We start from the raw sequence: 25,179 nt of genomic DNA, 5'->3' as shown, positions 1-25,179 counted from the left end.
GACCACTTCTCAGTTCCTATGCTTCCTGGCTGATGTTTTGGTCACTTTTGAATGCTGGCGGTGCTTTCACTCCAGTGGTAGCATGAGACGGAGTCTACAACCCACACAAGTGGTTCAGGTAGTGCAGCTCTTCCAGGATGGCACATCAATGCGAGCTGTGGCAAGAAGGTTTGCTGTGTCTGTCAGCGTACTGTCCAGAGCATGGAGGCGCTACCAGGAGACAGGCCAGAACAGCAGGAGACGTGGAGGAGGCCATAGGAGGGCAACAACCCAGCAGCAGGACCGCTACCTCCGCCTTTGTGCAAGGAGGAGCAGGAGGAGCACTGCCAGAGCCCTGCAAAATGACCTCCAGCAGGCCCCAAATGTGCATGTGTCCACTCAAACGGTCAGAAACAGACTCCATGAGGGTGGTATGAGGGCCTGACATCCACAGGTGGGGGTTGTGCTTACAGCCCAACACTGTGCAGGATGTTTGGCATTTGCCAGAGAACACCAAGATTGGCAAATTCACCACTGGCACCCTGTGCTCTTCACAGATGAAAGCAGGTTCACACTGAGCACATGTGACAGAGTCTGGAGACGCCGTGGAGAATGTTCTGCTGCCTGCAACCTCCTCGAACATGACTGGTTTGGCGGTGGGTTAGTAATGGTGTGGGGTGGCATTTCTTTGGGGGGCAGCACAGCCCTCCATGTGCTTGCCAGAGGTAGCCTGATGAGATCCTCAGACCCCTTGTGAGACCATATGCTGGTGCGGTTGGCCCTGGGTTTCTCCTAATGCAAGACAATGCTAGACCTCACGTGGCTGGAGTGTGTCAGCAGTTCCTGCAAGAGGAAGGCATTGATGCTATGGACTGGCCCACCCGTTCCCCAGACCTGAATCGGTTCATTCATTCAGATCTAGGATGTGTTATCTTAGTGTTCCCTTTATTTTTTTGAGCAGTGTGTTTTCCGGCTGGAGTAACTTTTTAATAAGTATCCTGGATGTCTGTACTCATACTCCCCGGAGGCAGAGAGGATACTCAGTAAACCTTTTCAGATCTGTCTTCTCTATCTAAACCACAATAAATATATATAATATAAATAGAAAATGTGGATAATTTAGTGGTGTAAAAAAGATCTGACTGTATGTAATATGAAATTGTATTATTATCTCTTTACCATATACTATATTTAGGGAAACATGACCAAAGTAACAAAAACAACCTCAGTGTTCTACTCGGCATCTTCTTTACCTTTTGTACACTGAAGTCCATAGCAGGAAATGTTAAGTTTTGAGGCCAGGTTTTGGAATGCTGCGATGGATCCTTCAATGGGGTGGACCAGGAAGAGATGGCGCTCATTGCTTTGGACATCATTCAGCTTAGTAATAGTGGAAGCGTCAGGATTTACCAGGAGATTATTAAGATCCAGAAAACTAAGATCTGGTTGCACAGAGGTTTTCTGAGAGGGTTTGGACTCTGAAATGGTAAAAGTAAGTAGTTACATATCACTCAAAGAGCTTTTGTGTCAATACTTTTATTTTCTCATTGGTTTATCTTACTAAGGGTCATTATTTCCATTGATCGTAGATATAAAACAATTCTAGGCTTTGCACTGACTATAACTATATAGACTTACTGCAGGTAAAGAATATATGCCTTAAAGGAGTACTCCGCCCCTAGACATCTTATCCCCTATCCAAAGGATAGGGGATAAGATGTTAGATCGCCGCGGTCCCGCTGCTGGGGACCCCAGGATTCGCTGCTGCAGCACCGCGCTATCATTACTGCACAGAGCGAGATCGCTCTGCACGTAATGATGGGCGATACAGGGGCCGGAGCATCGTTAAGTCACGGCTCCGCCCCTTGTGACATCACGGCCAGCCCCCGTCAATACAAGTCTATGGGAAGGGGGTGTGGCAACCTGTCATAGACTTGCATTAAGGGGACGGGCCGTGATGTCATGATGGGCGGAGCCGTGACGTCATGCTGCTCCGGCCCCTGTATCGCTCGTCATTACGACACAGAGCGATCCCCGGGGTCCCCAGCAGCGGGACCGTGGTGATCTAACATCTTTTCCCCTATCCTTTGGATAGGGGATAAGATGCCAGGGGCGGAGTACCCCCTTTAATGCAATTATTTTATTGTTCCAATACATCAAAAATAAACCTGTTTTGAAGATGACTGAACTGCAGTACTACACACAACCTGTGGACAGCAGTGGTGCTGCTCTTCTGTTTTTGCAAGAAAGACTTAGCATTTTTCTAATCCTGGACAACCCCATTAAAGGGGTACTCCGCTGGAAATTATTATTATTTTTTTTATGAACTGGTGCCAGAAAGTTAAACAGATTTGTAAATGAAAAAATCTTAATCCTTCCAGTACTTATCAGCGGCTGTATACTACAGAGGAAATTCTTTTCTTTCTGGATTTCTTTTCTGTCTGACCACACTGCTCTCTGCTGACACCTCTGTCCATGTCAGGAACTGTCCAGAGCAGGAGAAAATTACCATAGCAAACCTATGCAGCTCTGGACAGTTCCTGATACGGGCAGAGGTGTCAGCAGAGAGCACTGTCATCAGACAGAAAAGAAATCCAGAAAGAAAAGAATTTCCTCTGTAGTATACAGCCGCTGATAAGTACTGGAAGGATTGAGATTTTTAAATAGAAGTAATTTACAAATCTGTTTAACTTTCTGCCACCAGTTGATTTAAAAAAGAAAAGAAAAAGTTAGCCCTGTGTCCGCAACAAAATATCCAAGCCTCCAAATTTATAACACATAGGCCAAAAAAAACCGCTTTACTTCTAAAGTAATGGAATTGTTTCGCCAAGTTCTTGAGAATACTAAAAAGAGCAGGGATTGAATTTGGAATAGAAACCTAAAGAAATGTCACTCATATTAATGCTAAACCTAATAAATGTAAGGTCACTGGTCATCGTCTAAAAAATGAAATATCTGGCCTATGTCTTGGTTGTCTTTTTAATTTGTTCTTCTAGGGGATCTGATTATGGCAGATCCGGCTTCTCTAACTCCTGGCGATCCAGTACTGAATAGCTGGACTAAGACAAAGAATTACTTATAAAGGTGGAGCCCGAACAAGGGTCTCCCCTCTATGATATTAATATCCCCTAATACAGAAGATGGACAAGGGCTGTCTTGGTAAGATATCTTCTTAAAGGGGTACTCTTTTTTGGAAAACTTTTTTTTAAAGCAACTGGTACCAGAAAGTTTTACATATTTGTAAATTACTTCTATTAAAAAAATCTTAATCCTTCCAGTACTTTTTAGGGGCTGTATACTACAGAGGAAATGCTTTTCTTTTTGGATTTCTCTTCTGTCACGACCACAGTGCTCTCTGCTGATTTCTGCTGTCCATTTTAGGAACTGTCCAGAGCAGCATATGTTTGCTATGGGGATTTTCTCCTGCTCTGGACAGTTCCTAAAATGGACAGCAGAGGTCAGCAGAGAGCACTGTGGTCGTGACAGAAGAGAAATCAAAAAAGAAAAGCATTTCCTCTGTAGTATACAGCCCCTAAAAAGTACTGGAAGGATTAAGATTATTTAATAGAAGTAATTTACAAATCTGTTTAACTTTCTGGTACCAGTTGATTTAAAAAAAAAAAAAAAGTACCCCTTTAACCCCTTAAGGACTCAGCCCATTTTGGCCTTAAGGACTCAGACAATTAAATTTTTACGTTTTAATTTTTTCCTCCTCGCCTTCTAAAAATCATAACTCTTTTATATTTTCATCCACAGACTAGTATGAGGGCTTGTTTTTTGCGCGACCAGTTGTCCTTTGTAATGACATCACTCATTATATCATAAAATGTATGGCGCAACCAAAAAAATACTATTTGTGTGGGGAAATTAAAAAGAAAAATGCAATTTTGCTAATTTTGGAAGGTTTCGTTTTCAAGTCGTACAATTTCTGGTAAAAATGACATGTGTTCTTTATTCTGAGGGTCAATACGATTAAAATGATACCCATTATTACATACTTTTATATTATTGTTGCGCTTAAAAAAAATCACAAAGTTTTTAACCAAATTAGTACGTTTATAATCCCTTTATTTTGATGACCTCTAACTTTTTTATTTTTCCGTATAAGCGGCGGTATGAGGGCTCATTTTTTTGCGCCATGATCTGTACTTTTTTTTTATACCACATTTGCATATAAAAAACTTTTAATAATTTTTTTATAATTTTTTTAAATAAAATGTATTAAAAAAGTAGCAATTTTGGACTTTTTTTTTTTTTTTTTTTACGTTCACGCCGTTCACCATACGGGATCATTAACATTTTATTTTAATAGTTCGGACATTTACGCACGCGGCGATACCAAATATGTCTATAAAATTAATTTTTTATGCTTTTTGGGGGTAAAATAGGAAAAAACGGACGTTTTACTTTTTTATTGGAGGAGGGGAATTTTTTTTACTTTTACTTTTTTTTACATTTTTTTTTACACTTGAATAGTCCCCATAGGGACCAATACCATGATTACTAATACTGATCTGTTCTATGTATAGGACATAGAACAGATCAGTGTTTTCGGTCATCTCCTGCTCTGGTCTGCTCGATCACAGACCAGAGCAGGAGACGCCGGGAACCGGAAGGAGGAAGGTGAGGGGACCTCCGTGCGGCGTTCTGAATGATCGGATCCCCGCAGTAGCGCTGCGGGCGATCCGATCATTCATTCAAATCGCACACTGCCGCAGATGCCGGGATCAGTATTGGTCCCGGCACCTGAGGGGTTAATGGCGGATGCCCGCGAGATCGCGGGCATCGGCCATTGCCGGCGGGTCCCTGGCTGCGATCAGCCGCGCATGACACGGACATCGCTCCGATGCCCGCGCTTATGCACAGGACGTAAATGTACGTCCTGGTGCGTTAAGTACCACCGCACCAGGACGTACATTTACGTCCTGCGTCCTTAAGGGGTTAAAGTATTAGAAGCCATCAAGTTTACATATGAATACTGTTATATGTATTTTATTTCTAATAAGCTTTAAAACTCTATGGTCAAACTAAGATATAGTTTCAGCTTGAATTGGTCATCTGTATCTTCATACTTGGTCTGCCTACCACTTGTTAGCTGATGCATGAGAGGTTATGAACCAGACCATATGTTCAATCTATCCATGACTAACCCTGGTTTACAGATTTGTTTGCCCATAGATAATGTTCTATTGGTTTAGGAAATAAACACCATTACTATCAAAGAAGGGAATTACTGGCACGTTCCAAATTGATACTTATTACCGTATTTTTCGCTGTATAAGACACACTTTTTCTTCCCCAAAACTGGGGGGGAAAAGTTGGTGCGTCTTATACGGCGAATACCTGCGGCCATCAATGGCCGGGACCAGCCGCTAATACAGGATATCACCGATCGCGGTGATGCCCTGTATTAACCCTTCAGACGCGGCAATCAAAGCTGACCGCCACGTCTGAAGCGAAAATAACACTAATCCAGCTGCTCAGTCGGGCTGTTCGGGACTGCCACGGTGAAATTGCGGCGTCCCGAACAGCTTACAGGACACCGGGAGGGACCTTACCTGCCTCCTCGGTGTCTGCTCCGTGCCGGGATCCCCTGCGCTCTCCTTCGACGTCATCACGTCGTCGCGCACGCCGTCATCCAATAGGAGCGGCGTGCGTATCGGCGTGATGATGGCGACGGAGAGCGTGGATCCCGGGGAAGAAGACGTCCGGAGCATCGGGGACACCACGGGGATGCGGCGACAGCGATGGAGCGACATCCAGGGCACCGGTGACGGGTCCGGAGCGGCGGGGACACGTGATTATTACCTCCTATACCAGTGGTCTTCAACCTGCGGACCTCCAGATGTTGCAAAACTACAACTCCCAGCATGCCCGGACAGCCAACAGCTGTCCGGGCATGCTGGGAGTTGTAGTTTTGCAACATCAGGAGGTCCGCAGGTTGAAGACCACAGTTGGGTACAGAATCTTTATTTTTTTAGATTTGGCACCTATAAATTGGGTGCGTCTTATGCGTCCTATAGGGCGAAAAATACGGTAGGTGTTCTCGTACCTTCATTATGTCCAGGCTTGGAAGAGAGCTCCCGCAATTTGTTAATTGTTAGTTGTCTGACTTCCCTCATGGCCATGACTATATCATAGTCCCGTTCCAGCGTCTGCCGAACCTCTACACCCATTAGAGAGTCCAACCCTAAGTCAGCCAATGTGGTGTCTGGATTTAAACTGGTCACATCTCGGACACCTAGAGGAAATAGAGGAACAAAATCACAATGTCAAATTTCTTTAAAGGGAACCAATCATCAGATTTTACCCTATATAATGCTTGGCAAAGCGTTATATAGGGTAAAATCTTTATTTTCACCATTCGGGGGGGACGCTCCTGCCCCCAGGGATGGTGAAGATATGAAGTTATAAACTAGTCACCGCCGCCGCCGTAAGTAGTCACCTGGGCGGGGAGCTCTTCTCATCTACTCCTGTTCTTCGGCCGGGAGCGACGCCCCCTCCGCTTGATTGATGGGCCGCGTCATCACTCTGCTCCGTCTGTTCAGTGAGCGGAACAATGACGCGGCCCATCAATCAAGCAGAGGGGGCGTCGCTGCCGGCAGAAGAACGGGAGTAGGTGAGTGGAGCTCCCCGCCCAGGTGACTACTTACGGCGGTGGCTAGTTTATAACTTCATATCTTCACCATCTCTGGGGGCAGGAGCGTCCCCCCCGAATGGTGAAAATAAAGATTTTACCCTATAGAACGCTTTGCCAAGCATTATATAGGGTAAAATCTGATGATTGGTTCCCTTTAAAAGAAAAAGAGAACTAAATCTGATATAGAACTTAAAAGGGACATCCATCCAAAAGTGATGTGACACGTCCTACCAATTTGTCAGGTAACATTGGTGGAGTTGGAGTGTTCAGACAACAAGTTTTCGAAAGCATACTAAGGCTTCTTTCACACTATAGAAAAGCTCCATTACAAACGGACGTTAAGGCTCTATCTCTCTCTTTTTATTTTCAGCCATTAACGTCCGTTACTGTAACGGAGCCTAGCGGGAGGCATAACGGGCACTGAGGATCCCATTCACTTGAATGGGATTCTCTACGGTCTCTTAATGCGCCCGTTATTCTGCTGGAAGATAAAGACGTCCAAAGCACAATTTTTTTTCTCCCACTATCTTCCAATGGATCCGCTACTGACGGGCAGTAGCGGGAACTTTGTCATAGTGTGAAAGTAGCCTAAGACTATTTCTGTAGCCAAAGACTATTACCTCCATGAATAGAAAACTAAAGAATGAACGAGAATGTTCTGCCAAATAATGCCTTTAGCTGACATTTCTATAAAGCCCTAAAGCCCATTCTGGAAATCATGGATGATTTGAGCTCCACCAAAATGACCTAAGATTTAGCCGGATTTCCTGAAAACATCTAAAGTTGTCACCTAACGACAATAAAAGAAATCAAACCATGTGCTGTGTACACTGCATTGTGTAAGATTTCCAATATGACTGATACTGCCATTTTTAATGTTCTTACCTAAAATATGAGCTACAGCTGCCACTAAATCTTGTTGTCCAGCTCCTTTGGTTTTCACAGAGATTGTCTTCTCGGCCAAGACAAAACTGGACATAACAGGATGAGGCTGGTTCAGGAATTGATCGAGGACCTCCAGACATGAACTGATCCTCTGAGGTAATGTGCCCCCTATTACGGTGTCATTGCTCCCCATAGTCTCCAGCACGACACCCACATCGCCAATAGCTCCCCACTGGACAGCCAAGCCTGCGGAGACAGGTATGCAAGGTTTGCGTTAACAAAGTCCTGTTTTGAATGTACACCTGTGAATTACGTGGGTCATATAACTCTCTTTTGTATGATGAATGAAAATTGTTAAGAAAAAAAATAACAAAACAAAAAAAAGTCCTGTTCATCAAATTAATATTTCTTTATTTATTGTGTAAAATTCAGGGTATTTTACCATATTAACCAGATTTTTCTTTCTTTCTTTTTATTTTTTTTATTAACTTTGTGTGAACAGTTTGGGTTCTGCCTTTTTCGGTCCAGCATTATTGTGCCCCAGTGCACAAAGCTTTGTCTATAAAGGCATGGCTTGTTAAAGGGGTACTCTGCTGCCCCAGCGTTCAGAACATTTTGTTCTGAATGCTTGGAGCAAGCGGCAGGGGTCGTGACGTCACTGCCACGCCCCTGGTGACATCATGTCACGCCCTGTCAATGTAAGTCTATGGGAGGGGGCGTGGTGGCAGCCACGCCCCATCCCATAGACTTGCATTGAGGGGGCGTGGTGTGACATCACGAGGGACATGACAGTGACTTCACAACCCCCGCTGCACACTCCAAGCATTCTAAATGAATGTCGGGTACTGCACAGAGATCACGGGGGTCCAAGTGATCAGACATGTTATCCCCTATCCTTTGGATAGGGCATAAGATGTCTAGGGACAGAGTACCCCTTTAAAGCGTACCCGTCAGATCCAACAAAATTTTTTTTTTTTTTATATATCACTCAGTACTGAGTAATATGATCCTGACCATGTACATCTAATTTTTATGTGTCTAGCACCCTTATTTATTTTTTATTACACTTTTAATTTAGCTCACTAGTCTGAATTCCTCTCAAAGGGAGGGGGCGTGGCCTCACTGTGCAGGTCTCCGCCCCCTTCCTCAGTATGCTGTCTGCTCACATCTCCCCTAGCACTAGCACAAACTACAACTCCCAGCTTGTCCTCACTGACAGTAGTGGGGCACAAGCTGACAGTGAGAGGATTTTTCCTCCAGGTATGAGCTCTGCACTCACAGCTGTCAATCAAGGAAGTGTGTCCATGACATAGGTGATGATGTATGGACACAGCAGGACTAATATGTGTCCAAGCAGGCAGGGGGGGGGGCAGTTGTTTGACTGACTTTTTCAGTATGAAATATTAAAAATGTTTTAATGAAAGCAATTGCAAAACTTATTGGTTATGCATGCTTTACAACATATCAAAAGTTTTTGTATCTGACAGTGCCCATTTAAGACTGGTGTGGCAGAACTTCACTGAACAACACAGAGCCCTGACTTCAACCCCATTTAAACACCTTTGTGATGACGTAGAACCGAGATTTAGAGCCAGGCCCTCACATCCAACATCACTGTCTAACCTCAACAAATGCTCTTGGCGAATGGGCAAATATTCCCACAGAAACCTCCAAAATCTTGTAAAAAAATTACAAAAAGAGTGGAAGCTGTTATAGCTGTAAAGGGGAGTATCAACTCTATAATAATGCCTATTGGTTAAGAATTTGGTTTCTCAAAAGCCCCTGCAGATGTAATGTGTAGGTATACTAATACTTTGTCCAGATAGGTTTTATTCTAACCATGGTTGGATAGGTTTCTGGGCAGACATCAGTTTTCGGAACTTTGCTGTTCTACTTTGTTACCTTCACACTTCTAATCCGACCTCAATATTACTGGAATGTTAGGCTTTATTGCCACTTTATGATTACACCCATACCCTTATATGACTTGCACTAATCCTTACATTTAGATATCCACCTTCTTCTCATCTTCATAGTTTTGTTTGGCAAAAGTGCACAACCTTTTTACCTTGAATAACCGATAAAGAAATTCCCCAATACGTGACAGATCCACGCAAATTCAAATTAGACATATCAAAAACAAAAAGAAAGCGTATAGATGAAATAACATCCTTTTATTAGACATGAATGCTCAATGGGCAGACATTTTTTTAAAATCACATAAAATGACAAAAGAGTACAACTGATGGAGACTGAAAAAAATATGTTATTTGATCTATACGCTTTCTTTTTGTTTTTGATACCTTTTTGCTTTTATACCTTGACTACGACCAGGGTTCCTTGAGGAATGTTATGACAGGGTCTTTACTGCTGTCTACACAGGGGAGCTCGTGATGTCATAACCCCGTCCCCTCATGTCGTCACACCACGCCCCCCTCAATGCAAGTCTATGGGAGGGGGCGTGGCAGCTGCCACGCCCCCTCCCATAGACTTGCATTGAGGGGGCGGGGCTATAATGTCATGAGCTCCCGTCTCCAGCGTTCGGAAGAGTTTATTCCAAACACTGAGCAGTGGAGTACCCCTTGAAGGAATGATATGCCCTCTAGTGGATATATATGTGTGTATTATACCTGGCAGATGGTCCCGACGTCGCTTTTCACAAATGCGCTCCATTGTTGAGTTTGCAAATCCATAGTTACTTTGGCCGGCATTTCCTCTCCCGCAACTCACTGAGGAAAATACCACAAAATGATCCAACTCGGGACACTTCTCTCTGCTGACCCTGTGAAATAATTCAGGATTTCATATCAATCTGCACTTTAGATATTGCCTTAGATGTAGGGCTCACGTCCTGCAGGAACGCATGGGAACGGAGTTCCTGCACTTTTCCCACAGCAGGTACACTGTTCCCATTAGCAGGACCAACAATTGAGTGGAAATCTTGGGTGAGTTCCCACACTTTTTTTCTCCCAGGACTTAACCCCTGCTTAGATGTAGATGTGTCTTTTAGCACAATCATGGCCCTCATTTACTATTCTAAACCCGACTTGTTTTGTCGGGTTTTTTTGTCGCATCTTTGTCCGCGCCATGTCGCAGACATCGTGCACCAGTCTGCGACACAATGCGACATTTTTTGCCGACGGACCCGATTTGGATTCTCCCAACCCCGAAAAAGGGGCGTAACCCGACATTTCTGAGCTTTCCCACGTATTTATAAAGGTTTCCATCCCCAATTTGTTGAATTGTTGTGGATTTTTTCCCTGCAACTCAGAGGAGTTGGAAACCAAAACCAACAAAACTCACGTGCAACAAACAGAATGCGACATAATAATAAATACCAGGGAAAAAAGCAGTCGGGTAAGAAAGCAAGATAGACTTACAACCCGATTTTCTAAGTAAATGAGGGCCAATGTGTAGGGGCATGAGACAAGGAGTGGGATTCAGTGAGGTACAATCAGAACGTCTGCTGCACAATTACACGTGTGAACACTTACCTGTCCAGATTAAGAGTACCATCATACTTTGGTTTGTTCACATCTTGAAACAGTTTTGTGGATAGATTTTCAATCATGGCATCTTTTAGAACCTGTTCAAATGGAAAAAGAAGTATATTCGGTATTTACTATATTTTTGTGCATTTTGTGCATATTTTGGGGCAGGTTTAGAGACAAAACTTGCAATGGGCAAATGTATGTATGCATAGGGTGAAGAGATTGCAACAGTTCCATGCAATGATGTAGTCAGATCAGATAAAGTGCAATACAATTCAAATATTTAATCATTTATATACCGTCTAGGTGGGGTCTGCAGTTGCCAAATGATAAAGATGGCTGCTGTACGGTATAAATCCTACACTGCACTGGCAGTCTCTATCATCTATTGAACAGGAGCTTTGAGCTATGGTCTTTCTCTCTTCTGAACACCCTGTTTTCTGGTTACCATATTTTTTTCAATTTTAGCAAATATATTCAGAAAAAATGTGATTAGTTAAGACAGACCTTCTACAATCCATCTTACTATCCACTAAATTAACAAATTTTCCTTCCACCATGAAACCATATACATAGAAACATAGAATGTGTCGGCAGATAAGAACCATTTGGTCTTCCCAATAATCTGAATCCTATCAATAGTCCATGGCCCTATCTTATATGTCTATGCCATGAATGCTTAAAGGGGTAATCCAGGAAAAAAAACTATTTTTTTAATATCAACTGGCTCCAGAAAGTTAAAAAGATTTGTAAATTACTTCTATAAAAAAATCTTTTTATTTTTTTATTTTTTATGAATAGTTTTTATTAAGTTTCCAATTTTACAAAGTTAGCCAGGCGTACCCAGCGTAAGTCGCAAAGTTTACATAACCAGTCAAAACAAGGAAATAAACTCGGTGTACATACAAGTTGGCAATACATAGAAGAAGCATATTTAACTATGACAGTATTGCAATCTTAGATTTATACATCACATTGCTGTTTTATAATGGGACGATAACTATGGTATAGCCGTGGCAGTTCAATGGCATGATTTAAACTTCCTTGAGTGTGTGTGTGTGGGGGGGGGGGGGGGTTGTGCCGGAGCATTGTATAGAGCAAAAAGGTTAAACACCCACATAGTGTGCAGAGCGGAGCCAGCAGCTCCACCTAGATAGGAAAGCTTGGTGAGTGTCGTTACCTAATGATAGTATTTTCTCGTAGGCACAGGTAAGGTTAATTGCTGCTGGCAATTCGTCAGAAGCGGGTATTTCGTCTATAAAAAAAAAATCTTAATTCTTGCAATAATTATCAGCTGCTGAAGTTGAGTTGTTCTTTTCTGTCTGGCAACAGTGCTCTCTGCTGACATCTCTGCTTGTCTCGGGAACTGCACAGAATAGAAGAGGATTGCTATGGGAATTTGCTTTTACTCTGGACAGTTCCCTAGACAGGTGTCATCAGAGAGCACTTAGAAAAGAACAACTCAACTTCAGCAGCTCATAAGTACTGAAAGGATTAAGATTTTTTTTAATAGAAGTAATTTACAAATCTGTTTAACTTTCTGGAGCCAGTTGATATATATAAAAAAAGTTTTTTCCTGGATAACCCCTTTAAACTCCTTCACTGTATTTGCAGCTACCACTTCTGCAGGAAAGCTATTCCATGCATCCACTACTCTGTCAGTAAAGTAATACAACCTGATAGTACTTTAAACTTTTGCCCCTCTGATTTAAAACCATGTCCTCTTGTGGTAGTTTTTCTTCTCTTAAATCTCCTCTCCTCCTTTACCGTGTTGATTCCCTTTATGTATATAAAAGTCTCTATCATATCACCTCTGTCTCTTCTTTCTTCTATACATGTTTAGGTCCTTTAACCTTTCTTGGTAAGTTTTATCCTGTAATCCATGTTCTAGTTTAGTATCTTCTCTGAACTCTCTCTAGAGTATCTATATCCTTCTGGAGATACGGCCTCCAGTACTGTGCACAATATTCCAAGTGAGGCCTCACCAGTGTTCTGTACAGCGGCATGAGCACTTCTCTCTACTGCTTATACCTCTCCCTATACATCCAAGCATTCTGCTAACGTTTCCTGCTGTTCTATTACATTGTCTTCCTACCTTTAAGTCTTCTGAAATAATAACTCCTAAATCCCTCTTCCTCAGATACTGAGGTCAGTACTGGGGGGCGTGGCCGCGTACCTTAAAGGGGTACTCCGCCCCTGGACATCTTATCCCCTATCCAAAGGATAGGGTATAAGATGTCTGATCGCGGGGGTCCCATCGCTGGGGGGATTTTGGCTGCTGCACCCGGTATTCATTTAGAGCGTCGGGTGCAGCGCCGGAGGCTCGTAACATCACGGCCACACCCAGCTTGTGATGTCGCGGCCACGCCCCCTCAATGCAAGTCTATGGGAGGGGGCGTGACGGCTGTCACGCCCCCTCCCATAGATTTGCATTGAGGGGCGTGGCCGAGATGTCCCGAGCCTCCGCCCCGCATCGCCAGTCATCCGGCATGAGGTGAAGTTCGCTCAGTGCATCGGATGTCTGGGGTGCCGCAGCCAAGATCACGGGGGTTCCCAGTGGTGGGACCCCCGCAATCTGACATCTTATCCCCTATCCTTTGGATAGGGGATAAGATGTCTAGGGGCGGAGTACCCCTTTAACCAATTATACCCATTGCATCCTATACAAGAATTACCATTTAACTGTACTGAGAACTTACAGAGTTCCATAAGTATTCTCCAGTTACATAATTCTCTAGTTACATAATAATTCTCTAGTTACATAAGTATTCTCCAGTTACAAAACTATTCAACAAATCAGTTCCATGCGAAGGTAATAGCTAATCATGAAGCGGCTACAAGAGGCACATCTTTGGTCTCCGAGAGGCTGAGGAACTTGACTTGAAGAATCCACTTAGAAGAAACAGTTGCCATGATACAAAACAGAGCACTAAAGAGTCCTCAAATCTTACATCCATTTATCTTTGCACTGGGGAATCCATATATTATTAAGGAGCCATCTGTCAGATCCAGCTTTAATGCAAGCATATTATTATTTTCCTAACCATATTCTTGTAATAGAGAGGAGGCGGACAGGCGAGACGAACCATCCAATAGACGATAGGATGTTATTTTTGTATTGCTTGTCTGATCGTAGATGGATCGGGAGATATTCTTACAGAACTCACCATGGCTAGGTTAAAGATCCCACCCACTGGTCCTAGCTGTGATGCAGCATCTATTAGCTGACGGGCTCCTCCTATAGAGGCGACATCTTTGGTGGATACAATCACAGTAATCCCTGCTTCCTTCCACGTCTGGACTTGTTTGGCTTGATAACCTACAAGAACAAGTTAGTAGTCAAATCGCTGCCGAATCATCATCACATTATTGAGACATCGCTGTTTGGCACATGCCATGACCATATCTTACCATTCCTGATGCCAGACCGGGAGGTTAAGATGAGGTTCCGGGCACCTCTCTCAATTAACCACTGAGCCAACTCCAAGCCGAAGCCACCGAGTCCTCCCGTAACGATATAAGACTTTGTCGACGGGAAAGATGTTCGAGGGATAGCAGGAATAAGAGCTTCAGACTCCAACTCCTCATCACGGACCTAAACAAGTCATAATATTGTCTCAAAATTCAGCATAAACACTCCGAGCATGCACAGGAAATTAACTCTTAAGGAGCCCTCACAAAAGATATTTCTACAGTAAATCGATATACAGAATTCTATTTCCTTGCAGCTTATTGGGATCTGTAAGCAGTTACAATCTTCTTTCTATTTGTAGTTTATAAAAACACATTTTTTGCTTTAACTCTGACTTCCAGCTGGTCTTATACACAGCAGTCAATATAAATGATCAGAGTTGCAGTGTAAAGCATGGGGATGAAAAGAACAGCAGCAAGTCGGTTAAACAAACTTTTTCCAATTGTAAAAGCATTAAGCTTTTGATAAAAGTACACTGACAAACGCTTTGTTATGACGTCATGCCCCGCCCCCTCAATGCAAGTCTAAGGGAGGGGGCGTGACGCTGTCACGCCCCCTCCCATAGACTTGCATTGAGGGGGCGGGGTATGACGTCACAAGGGGCGGGGCTATGACATCATGAGCTCCCGACTCCAGCATTCAGTACAGTTTGCTCCAAACGCTGAGCAGCGGAGTACCCCTTACATGGGTTGATTATTGGGAGAATGAGTGTTTGTAGGAACGCTTGCTCCCTATAATTGGCCCATGTAAAAGAGCCAGTGATCAGCTGATGGCTGATCGCATCTTTTGTGCAGCCAATAAAATCATCCTTATCGGCTGCACATCGCCCTGTGAACAATCGGGAGATCCAGCCATTTAAAGGCTCTGTAAATAAGCCCGTCACATGTGCCCACAGGCTCCCGTCCACTCACCAGAGACCAAAAGATTAGCATATGCCAGTACAGTGACCCCCCGACTTATGATGGCCCCGACATATGATCATTTCAACATATGATGGCCTCTCAGAGCCCATCGTATGTTGAAGGCAGCATCGACATATGATGCTGCTGTGTGTCTGGGCCATCGTACAAACAGCTGACAGCGCTGACAACTTCACCAACTGACAGATAGTTGTTTAATGTCCCCGTGTGCCCCGTTCTGCTACCTGTTACTCACATGCTGTCCTGCTAACTCACGCAGGCTTCCACTGTGAGCTCTGTGTAAGCCCCGCCCCCCAGTGCAGCCATAGCCAATAGCCTGGAGCATCTTGCTGCAGGCATCCAATGAGCTGCTCCCCTTCCTTTCCTATAGAGCTGTAGTCGGCAGGATGGTAATGGAGGACATTTTGTCCCCCCTGAAGGTATTTAAAGAACTGTACAGTACTGTATGCGATGTCACACATCACATACAATACATATACACACAATACACCCCATACATCAATGTTTCCATATCAGTGTGCCTCCAGCTGTTGCAAAACTATAACTCTCAGCATGCCCAGACAGTCAATGGCTGTACATGCATGCTGGGAGTTGTAGTTGTGCAACAGCTGGAGGCACCCTGGTTTGTTAAACACTTCCCATACACTCCACATACAATGGTCATCCCAGAACCAGTTGGCAGTTTCCCATAGAGATATGTATTCAACATACAATGGTTCCGAGGCCCCAGAACCAATTACTATTTTTACATAGACATATGTACTCGACATATGATGGTTTCAACATATGATGGTTCTCCTGGAACCAATTAATATCATATGTTGAGGGACCACTGTATACTTTTTCTACTTCTGTAAGGAATAGCTCAGCAGACTACACTATTTCATTCAGAGAAGTCTGTTAAAATACATACTATAAGAAGAATTATGAGAATTTTGGTAGCTTAAAGGGTTACAAAATGTTCCGAATGCTTAGAGCCGGCACCGGGAGCTCGTGATGTCATAGCCCCGCCCCTCATGAAATCACGTCCCGCCCCCTCAATGCAAGTCTATGGGAGAGGGTGTGACGGCTGTCACGCCCCCTCCCAAAGACTTGCATTGAGGGGCGGGGTGTGACATCATGAGGGGCAGGGCTATGACGTCACGAGCTCCCGTCTCTAAGCATTCAGAACATTTTGTTCAAAATGCTGAGCAGCGGAGTACCCCTTTAAAGAAGCCACAGTATGCCTAAAACAACGATACGTAAACATAAAGACTTCTTGCTGTAAAGAATGGCATACAAACACTGGAGTGCTAATTCTTTACCGACCTTTATAAGGACTTTGCCGATGTGCTTTCCTTGAGCCATGAACCTGAAGGCGGGCTCCACCTCATCACGAGTGAAGATGGTGCACTTTAGTGGCTTCACTATTCCGGCTCTAATTCCAGACTTCAGTAGATCAGACACTTCTTCCCATTCTTTGTTTCCTTCTTCAAAAAGGGCATCAAGCAGAATTCCATGGAATGCCACATTCTTCAGGAAAAGAGCCATTCCTACATGGTGATATCATTAAGAAGATTTGGAAAATGGAAATTGATCGACTGTCTTGTTATGAAAACTTTTTAGATTCCTAATTGGGTCTCTCCAAAACCCCCACACCTACTACTGACCTGGTTATATGTATATTGTGTCATAGATGCCTTTAAGGGGTACTCCGCTGCTCAGCGTTTGGAACAAACTGTTCCGAATGCTGGAGTCGGGAGATCGTGACATCATAGCCCCGCACCCTCATTAGTTACACCCCGCCTCCTCAATGCAAGTCTATGGGAGGGGGCGTGACGGCCGTCATGCCCCCTCCCATAGACTTGCATTGAGGGGGCGAGGTGTGACATCATGAGGGGGTGGGGTTATGACATCAAAAGCTGCCAGCTCCAGCGTTCGGAACAGTTTGTTCCAAACGCTGAGCAGCCGAGTACCCCTTTAATAAACTTGCCTATGACTAAACTGTGTTGTGTCTTTATAATTACATTCACAGGGGTTATCCCACAAAATGTGAAATCCAGAAATAAGTTATATAGTAAGGGATGTGCTTATCAATCCGCCACCTTGTATCTGTGCCATTTGCCCATTTTTGTGCCCCTATAACGTTGCTATTCCAATGTATGAAAGCTGACTCTTCCGATACTGATACTACATTTCCCAGCATTCCATTCTTCAGTCTGGCGGCTGAATTTGATCCCTTCCGCCATGCGTTTGGCCCACCCATTGCAGCTCCCTGGCTTGTGCAATCTCTGTAAACTATATTTCTTGACATCCTGTTCTTCAAGCTGGGGACTGGAGTAGATCTCTCCCACCCTACTTTTTGGGACAAATGAATGCAGAAAGCAGGGCACAGAGGCTGATGCCTGTGCATCCGCACTATGCGCTGACAGTCAGTGCCGAGATCATGTGACAGCGGGGAATGGGAGCGTATGGAGCTGAGGGTAACACCCTAGAGGAGTAGCGGCTTGACGGGGGTTCTAGTGTACTTAAGGGGTTAAAGTTATCATGGGACCTTGGGGGGTTAAAAGGCGGTTTTCTAGTGGGGTTTTGCGATTAGAGGGCTCAGTAGTTTGGGGGGAGGAGTAACGGTGGTATTTAAGGGCTGGAAGGGGGGGGGGAGCCAGCCAGTCAGCTGTGGGAAAGTTAGGTGAAGAAGTCCCACCCACCCTCCCTTTATGTGTGCGGTTTTGGTTAATTTGGGAGGCAGGTCTATGGGTCTTAGGAGGTGTGTATGGTTTAAAATATTGTTAAGAGTATGGAAATGGAGGAGAGTTGGCCAGTTGTTAGGGTACGGCTTGACTGGGCCTCCTGGTGGTGCTTAGGAGCCCCAGGTGTTTTGGATGGAAGCAGGCACTGAGCGATGTGGGTGCCCTTGGGTCAGGGTAAAAGGAACATTTAGTGCCTTCGGTTTGGTGACATTTCTGAATACAGTTGAGACCTCCAGGGACCCTTTCGGTCATTTTGGTCATGTTATGTATATTATGTTGATACTGTTATATAGTTATTTATAATATTTATATGTTTATAATGGTGTTAAATAAACAGGCTGAAAGCCCATTTCTCCAACAGGTCTTTATGTATTTAATGGGAAAAGCAGTGGTTGGAGGCAGGGAAGGGTAAATTGTTCGTGGGGGTAGTTTATTGATTATTTGGCCATACCCTGAGTACGTATCTAAAATCACTCCAGTCATGTGGTCAGCGCTGTCACAGCAGTACAGAAACGCTGCATGTGTCATCAGGGGGCTTGCTTGTTGAACAAAACAAGAAACAGCCAAGCATCCAATGATCAGATGATTTATGTTGAATTGTCTCGGGCCATACCGGAAGCCGGGAAAGGCCAGAGACAAAACAAAAACGTAAAAATGAGACAAACCACCTTAAAAAGGGAAAAACAACCTTATTTCACACTCATAACTTTACATCAGGGGCTCAAAAGTATAAAAAAGTAGGGACCTAGAATATCCCTTTAACCTCTACAAGGAGATATGAGCCCAGATTTATCGAACTGTGTGAGAGAAAAATGGAGTGAGTTTCCCACAGCAACCAATCACAGCTCAGCTAACGAGCTATGGTAAAGTGAAAGCTGAGCTGTGATTGGTCGCTGTGGAAAAATGACTATTTTTTCTCTCCCACAGTTTGATAAATCTGGGCCCATATGGACTTTGCTGCCAGAGGACACATAGCTCATGGTCTCCAGAAGAGTCACATATTGGCAGCTGTAACACTGATGCATCAGTAGTGTAGTCTGAAAAGGACTAGAAGAGCCAGAAGGCAACAAGAACACAACAAGGGCGGAGCCGTGACATCACGAGCCTCTGGGGCTGCACCCGACGCTCTAAGCGAACGCCGGGTGCAGCAGGGAGATTGCGGGGGTCCCCGGCGATCAGACATCTTATCCCCTATCCTTTGGATAGGGGATAAGACTTCTAGGTGCAGAGTACCGCTTTAAGGAAACGGCTGAACTGCAAAAATTGGCCACTTTCAGGTATTTGTTCCCTTCTGTGTTAAAGCTGTGAGAAAGGACACAACTTAAGGGTAGTTTTGGATAAATTGTAATAGTTTGATAAACTGAGAAACCTTTGAGGAACCTTGAGACCCAAAGGTTGCAGACACTTCAGAAATGCAGAAACTTTATGTGGATATTATGAAAAGTCCCTCAGAGGTGATGTAATGTTTCTTCAGAAAACCTCCAGTTTTCTAAAGAAATGTTGCACAAGCTTGGAGTACAGAGAGTCCTCTCATGGCTGATCCGCCTCTCCAGATTATGTATGCACTTGGAAGGAACAAAGGCAGGTGACTGTGAATTGTTCAGACTCCCGAAAATGACCCTGTAATAAATCTAGCTGACAGGAGACTTGCTGGGTCACTTCATGCAAGTGCTGTTGGGATCCATATCCTGCTGATAGTGTTCCAGGGATGGGCTTTTCTGCAGAAGGTTGTGGCTCCCCGAGTAGTCACAGATTGGTGGCTGTAGTGTAGATGCAGAAGTATATCAGGACGTAAGGCAAGGGTTGTGTAGGCGACCAGCAAGTAAAGTGGTGGAAGGTAGATAAGTGCCAAGTAGGTTGCTGCATCAACTAGTAAACTTCCAGGGTTGTCAAGGAGGCCTATCCGGCAGTGCATTTCGGCATTTCAGTGCAGCTAAGAAACTGCAATATATATGCTATCGAAGTCCCGGGGTTTGATGGGGAACAAGAGCATTTTTAGTCAGTAGCAGTAGGTTAATGACCTGTGCATAGTTTGGATAGCTGCCATGCAGCTTAAATGGCCTCTTTCTCTGGAACGGCTGTAGTGTGGGTGGGAGGCAGTTCTCATAGTCCGGTCGGGGCTTTATTAGACCTATTGAGGCCTTTAAAACCTGCTGCTCCTAGACCTCAGGTGAGGAGAGTGTGAACCTGAGGAGTTGTTTGCCATTTCTTCCACATTGTGCAACAGGCCGAAGTAAGCACAAAGGTGCGACAGGACGGAGATAGGCTGGCGTCTCTGCACCAGGACTAACCACCACTACATGGTTGTGTAAGGACTTTATGCTGGAGTCACGTTTTGTTTTGTGCTGAGTTTAAAGCCTTCTGCTAAACTGTTATGTTCCTGCTTGTTTTTTTAAAATAAACCCTTTTGTTTTGCACCTCGCTTGTTTGCTTACCATTTGTGCAGCTAATTCCCACAGTTGTCACAAGGTAAATTGTCAGGGTGTGAGGGAAGAGGAGATGGGAACAAAGTCAGAAACAGAACCAGGAGTAAAAGAACAGGAACCAGAAGAACAATCCAAGAAACAAGTCAATATCCAGAAACATGGCCAAGGTCAGGATTAGGGTCAATCAGGAGTTAAACCAGGAACAATAACACAGGGAAGGAAAGCCAGGACAGGGAATAAATGACAGCAGGGTATGGCAGGACAAGTCCAGAATACAAAGGCTGCCAGGTCTGACATCATCAAGGCGCCAGTTTCCTTGGTAATCTGATGGTGCTGAGAAGGTAGAGCAGGGAAACCAAGGTCTGACCAAGAAGCAACTGGATGCGGCCATCAGCACGGGCTGCGGCCACTAATAGGGAAATGGCACTGGAACTAGGGGAGGTGATTTACAGGATCCTAGAGTTCAGACCGGTTCTTAAAATGATGAGATCATCAAATACTAAGGCAATAATCCGCTATATTACCCTTAGAGTGGTAGAACAAATTGCTGGCTACTGGAGGTGGGTCCCTAATGTGGGATCCTTCTGTATTTCTTCCACACGATCTTATTACTGTATTTTTCTGTTCATGTTTTGATATCTGGATAAGAAGAAATTATGAATCTTACCAAGTGGCGTGTTGTTCGACAGATCATATTTGCCAATCTCCAAGAAGCGCCCATGGCGGGCCAGACAACGGAGACTAGCCTGCAATTTTTCTTCTGCCAATGAGTTTAAGATAAGGTCCACTCCTACAGCAAAAAATAATAAAGACAAGAGTTTTCTGGTGTCTTGATCATTTTACTTAACATAAGCTAATTCCCAGCTTCCTCTTACCTTTCCCTCCTGTAAAAGTAAGGACATGTTGTTCAAAAGTTGTATTTCGGGAATTGGCAAAACAGCTGTCATCAAGCTGTGGGAATCTGCTCTGGAGGTATTGCTGCTTTTCTGAAGATCCTAAGCAATGAATATAAATATATTCCAAGTTAGTGTTTGTCAGCTGAACTTAGTTAACTCTGTACCTGGGAAGTCTCGGTGTCAACTATGTGACTGAGGATTTGAAAACCTTATTCCCACATACTGTACTGTAATTTGCTGCAGATTTTCAGTGCACAATATGGCCCTAGAAGTTACTCATATCATCTGACCATGGGGTGCCATTATGTACTCATACAGTATGTGTAAGTGTTATGGTGGCAAGGAATAAAATAAGCGCCATAAAAACTCTTCAGGACAACCTACCTACTGTTGTGAAGATGCGGCAACCCATGCTTAGAGAAATGGCTATAGCTGCTTGGCCAACACCACCTGATCCAGAATGGATTAGAACACTCTCACCCTTCCTCAAGCGTCCACGTACTATCAGAGCATAGTACGCCGTGGCGTAGACCACAGGGACTGAGGCAGCATCAGCCAAAGACCTACAAATGGAAAGTATAGAATTTATCTGAACATAATAATTATAAACTTTTTACACACAATTTTAACAAAAGTCATAGCCAATCTTTAGCTAACCCCCTGCACCCCCACCATCCATCATCAAGTCTTTAGATACACGGAAAATCTTCTCTTTTAATTTGGGCCAAGCCAAAATTATATGTAGAAATAGGCATGGTCATGGCTGCCAGCTCCGCCTGGTAATACTCAGGCTGCTGGGATTCTTACACAGACTGGACCAAATTCCATCATGCCTCTAGTTTGTGAATGGACGACTTCGGTAAGGAGGCCACATTTATGGCCTGATACAAGTTTTAGGTTTTTGACCTGAGACTGACAATAGGGACATTAGATTTTATATACATATATTATTTTCATTTCTGTGTTACCGTGATCATTCTCTTACATGAGCCTTGTGACCTAGAAAAGCAGCATCTACAGGAGGAGTAACAACGACAGAGGTCTGGTTTGGGAGATGCTGGATACAGGAACAGCCAAAAAATCACTCTGAGTTAGTGAGGGTATGCAATGGGCCTTACTTAAAGGGGTACTGCGGAGGAAAACTTTTTTTTTTTAAATCAACTGGTGCCAGAAAGTTAATCTTAATCCTTCCAGTACTTATTAGCTGCTGAATACTACAGAGGAAATTCTTTTCTTTTTGGAACACAGAGCTCTCTGCTGACATCACGAGCACAGTGCTCTCTGCTGACACCTCTGTCCATTTTAGGAATTGTCCAGAGTAGAAGAAAATCCCCATAGCAACCATATGCTGCACTGGACAGTTCCTAAAATGGACAGAGATGTCAGCAGAGAGCACTGTGCTCGTGATGTCAGCAGAGAGCACTGTGTTCCAAAAAGAAAATAATTTCCTGTGTAGTATTCAGCAGCTAATAAATCCTGTAAGGATTAAGATTTTTTAATAGAAGTCATTTACAAATCTGTTTAACTTTCTGGCACCAGTTGATTTAAAAAAAAAAGTTTTCCACCGAAGTACCCCTTTAAGTATTTACACCCTTGGACTTTTTGTCCATTTAGCTTCTGCTACAAACTGGAATTTAACTAGACATGAATAGACTTTTACCATTTGATCAACACAACATGTATAATAACTCCCCTCCCCTGGGAGCTTACCAGTCTTCTGGTACATTCCATAAGAAGCGCTGATCGGCATCCACAACGGTGGCGAGGCCTTTTGCTGGAAGAAGTCCCATGACCCTTTTTCCTGCAGGGTCGCGTCCTGAGAACTCCATTCCCAGCATGCATTGTTGCAGTGCTATGTCTCCTAAAAAAACAAAAACGAATAATCAGTAAAAATTCCATGAATGCATTTTTCATTTGTTAATAGAAAAAACGACTCTAAACCTATGACTTGACTGTGACATGAATACACATCTACAATATCACGGTGGTGCCAGACTATCAGACTTCACAGGTCAGTCATGTCTGAGAAGAGGGATGACAAACTATTGAGAGTCTAATAATAGAACCACCAAATGTCAAAAAAATGTAAGATTTACATGCAAATATTTAGGATTCTGATTTAGAATTTAGAGTCAATTCGGAGTCAATTTAATGTTCTAGGTCTTAAAAGGGGTACTTCGCCCCTAGACATCTTATCCCCTATCCAAAGGATAGGGATAAGATGTCTGATCATGGGGGTCCCGTCGCTGGGGACCCCCGCAATCTCCCTGCTGAACTCGGCGTTCGTTTAAAGTGTAAGATGCAGCGCCGGAGGCTCGTGACGTCACAGCCCCGCACACTCGTGATGTCACGGCCACGCCCCCTCAATGCAAGTCTATGGGAGGGGGCATGGCCGTGACATCACGAGCGGGGCCATTAAGTCACGAACCTCTGTCCCACATCGCCAGTCATCCGGCATGGAGCGAAGTTCACTCCGTGCACCGGATGTCTGGGGTGCCGCAAACGAGATCACAGGGGTTGGATATGGGATAAGATGTCTAACATAGAATGTGTCAGCAGATAAGAACCATTTGGCCCATCTAGTCTGCCCAATAGTCTAGGGGCAGAGTACCCCTTTAGGAACGTATTTTAGGCAAAAACCCACCTATCTACTGGATGAGTGATAAATTCTACACCAGTAAAGATCTTATCACTGGGACTTTCAGAATATGAGACCTCAGTCCTCCTAACCACACGGGTGCAGCTAGGAGTTTAAACGGTGGCTGTCAAACTGTTGTTCCATTCAAAGCCTATGGTGCCATCTATGGTATAGTATATAGAACAAAAAGTCCCAGCACTCACCAAGTTCCAAGCCAATTTGCATGTATTGTACACAGGTGTACAATAAATGCAAATTGGCTTGCAACTTGGTGAGTGCTGGGACTTTTTGTTCTATATACTTGACTTTTTCCACATGCACCACCCACCACAGAAGTGCCGACCTTTTCTCCTAGTCTTTGGTATAGTGACAGTTTATGGGGTGGGGGGAGAAGATCAGTGTTGTCTTAGTGGATAGGTAATAAATGCTTTTGGCTGGAGAACCCCTTTAACTTTCATGTCTGAACAAAGTGTATTCCAGACTATAAAACATTTTCTATAACACTAACCAGACAAGATTTATTGACCCAAACAAAAAGGAATGCAGTGCAGCGTGTGAATATGCTTATTAGTGCAGTGCAGCTAATAGGCTTATTAGTACCATTTGTGGACTGGGAGATGCCACTATAATGAAATATATATTAGAGACTAGCTGAGTACCCGGCGTTGCACGGTTTTTCCTTCCTAATCCTTGTTGGGGAGGAAATTAAACAAAGGAGGAAGTTTTTGACTTCATATCCGGTCCTCATATCCCGTCCTCCTATCCCATCCTCATATCCCGACCTCCTATCTCGACCTCCTATCCCGTCCTCCTATCCTGTCCTCCTATTCCGAACTCCTATCCCGTCCTCATATCCCGTCCTCCTATCCCATTCTCCTATCTTGACCTCCTATCCTGACCTCCTATCCCGTCCTCCTATCCCGTTCTCCTATCTCGACCTCCTATCCCAACCTCCTATCCTGACCTCCTATCCCGTCCTCCTATCCCGTCCTGTAATATGTGACCAGGTAATGAAATATCTCCAGCCGTATGGAAGTTATGTGGGAACATACATTTCCCATTGATTTGCATTGGACTTTAAACAAAAATCCCGACCCTCACAA

General features: G+C 44.0%; 1 protein-coding gene across 2 annotated transcripts in view; it reads right to left on the bottom strand.

The window, feature by feature from the left end:
• Positions 1–25,179, bottom strand: part of FASN (fatty acid synthase) — a 111,223-nt gene that overhangs the window by 8,050 nt on the left and 77,994 nt on the right. For both annotated transcript variants that reach the window (XM_056550027.1, XM_056550025.1), the window contains exons 28-39: positions 23,149–23,299; positions 21,823–22,001; positions 21,418–21,537; positions 21,210–21,332; positions 16,696–16,919; positions 14,407–14,590; positions 14,163–14,314; positions 10,999–11,090; positions 10,135–10,286; positions 7,505–7,750; positions 6,032–6,220; positions 1,233–1,457 (exon numbers count right to left, since the gene is read on the bottom strand). In XM_056550027.1, the coding sequence (XP_056406002.1) occupies positions 1,233–1,457; positions 6,032–6,220; positions 7,505–7,750; positions 10,135–10,286; positions 10,999–11,090; positions 14,163–14,314; positions 14,407–14,590; positions 16,696–16,919; positions 21,210–21,332; positions 21,418–21,537; positions 21,823–22,001; positions 23,149–23,299 (2,037 nt within the window). The remainder of the gene's footprint in view (positions 1–1,232; positions 1,458–6,031; positions 6,221–7,504; positions 7,751–10,134; positions 10,287–10,998; positions 11,091–14,162; positions 14,315–14,406; positions 14,591–16,695; positions 16,920–21,209; positions 21,333–21,417; positions 21,538–21,822; positions 22,002–23,148; positions 23,300–25,179) is intronic.

Source organism: Hyla sarda, chromosome 13, assembly GCF_029499605.1.
Source record: "Hyla sarda isolate aHylSar1 chromosome 13, aHylSar1.hap1, whole genome shotgun sequence".
NCBI lineage: Eukaryota > Metazoa > Chordata > Amphibia > Anura > Hylidae > Hyla > Hyla sarda.
Note: the sequence above shows the minus strand (reverse complement) of the source record. Positions and strands in the feature narration are given on the sequence as shown.